The 2,025-nt window shown below is 30.6% G+C and overlaps 1 protein-coding gene across 1 annotated transcript in view; it reads left to right on the top strand.

Annotated features, from left to right (window-relative positions):
- Positions 1-1,563: 1,563 nt before the first annotated feature.
- Positions 1,564-2,025, top strand: part of LOC105456322 (G-protein coupled receptor Mth2-like) — a 26,794-nt gene continuing 26,332 nt past the window's right edge. The window contains exon 1 of the mRNA XM_011700273.1: positions 1,564-1,582. Within this exon, the coding sequence (XP_011698575.1) occupies positions 1,564-1,582 (19 nt within the window). The remainder of the gene's footprint in view (positions 1,583-2,025) is intronic.

Below are 2,025 nucleotides of genomic sequence, written 5' to 3'. Positions count from 1 at the left end.
GAAGAAGACTTCTGCATTATTTGTATGAAAGAGATGCCGAAAAAGTTGAATCGTTTCAACTCAATAGATTGTAATACGTGCAAACGGGCCGTCCACTTGAAATGCGCAAACATAACAGCCGGTTATTACATCTGCGTACATTGCGATTCTAAGCACTCGCAGATGGAAGATTAATTTCAATGTTCGTGTATTTTTTAGTGCTTTTTTTCAATGAAATTAATTAAAAAATAATTAAAATTTGAAAATATGCTGTTTTGGCTTTATTTTATGATTTATTTTTTAAGAATTCTTAGGATTTATACGGTTGACCAAATTACGCTATGAAAAAAAAAATCTCGATTTTTTGTGTTTCGGGAAAATGATCATATTTTTGCGATGAGATAGAAGGTAGATATATTCGAGAAAAAGTTGCGCTAGGTTTTTACCTTTCCAACGGTTTATTTGGTTTTATTCGAAAAAATACAAGTTTTAGATTCGTTCAAAAAAAAGTTGACCAAATTACGCTACTTTACCTTATATTTTGTAATTTTTGCTTCAAATGTCAAAAAAGAGAAAAATTTTTTAAAGCACTTACCTCCAATATCTTGACTGCAAGGCATATAATACTATTTTTTGACCTTCAATCTTATGTATGTATATATGCACAATATGTGCATTAACATGTTTTCATGATTATTTAAAAAATCCCTAAGTTTATTTTTAGGTGAATCCGTGATACGTGAAATGTACCATATGAGTATTCTGTATGAATCAGCAAAACAGTAAACGAAAAGAAAATATTTCTTTTACGAAATACCACACACCCACAAAAGAAATATTCTACTTATAAGCAGGGAATTCATTTTGGTATTTCTTTTAAGATGAATCTTACATAAAGCCTACTCTTCTCTAACATGTATTCATCTATAAAAAAGTGGACGCATGAACTGTGATTAAGTTCCACTATAATAACTCAAATAGCTTGAAATGAGGGGATATGCAAGATGTTCCGCGCGATACATGCTCATTAAAAGAAGATTGTTATTTATTTGCTTCGTGATTTATACATCATTACATATAAGGTTACGAACTTTGTGCGAGCAGTGCTTTACGAAATGAACAAATTAAAAAGAATGTTTAGAGAACACATTTAGACGACTATTGGTTCACATTTGAGAAATAAATCTGAAATCAGTGCGTGTTGGAAATGTTCCCTTTTGAAGAATCCGCATTGGTTACGCTGATGGTAGGTGCTGGGACAATCTTTCTTTGGGAATAAAGTTTGCGCTGTATTTATTAAATAGCGAAAGTTTATATATATTTCCATAAAAATTTATATACGTTATATACGTAATCTTTGTTATCTCAAGCAAAAAACCAGTTTTGAATCTCTTTATTTAATATATCAAGATCAAACACACTCCTTAAAAGTACTCTAGATTTTTCTTGTTAGCACCTTTAGCACTCAAAATTCTTACCATTTCTTATTTATCTCGCTCTTACGTTATTTCAATAATTACGTACATGTAGAATAAAAGCATCTGAGCCTGATGAAGAACATAAAGATATACTTGTGTTAAGTATATGGAGGAATTTCAAGTAGGTAATTCTTAGCATAAAGATGAAAGATTATTTTATTTGATTAAAATATCGGCAAAATTACGTGATAAAAGAGTGAGACGTTATAAGTACATTTAGTAAGTAGATGCTGTTCTGCGTGAATAAGAACAACAAGTATCTTCGTGCATTGAATTAACTCTTATCGATCCTAGCCATCACGTATGTCGTCTACAGGGATAGTTACTCGTATTATCAGGCCCGGCGATTTGTCTCGGCTCTGGGTGTGGAATACTGTGGAAATTTCTGATGAAAAATCCCCCCTCCTCACTCTTTCCACTCCAACAGTAGTTGATAAAATTTTCAAGTACACAAATTTTTTCTTTTAACATTTAATTTTATAAAATTTAACATTTATTTTTTATAATAAAAAACGTGGATGCTCTATAATTATATTTACTTATAAATTCATTTAATAATTTATCAATG

The sequence above is a fragment of the Wasmannia auropunctata genome, unplaced genomic scaffold (assembly GCF_000956235.1).
Source record: "Wasmannia auropunctata unplaced genomic scaffold, wasmannia.A_1.0 LD335713.1, whole genome shotgun sequence".
In the NCBI taxonomy this organism is placed as follows: Eukaryota; Metazoa; Arthropoda; class Insecta; order Hymenoptera; family Formicidae; genus Wasmannia; species Wasmannia auropunctata.
This window is presented reverse-complemented; position numbering and strand designations above follow the sequence as displayed.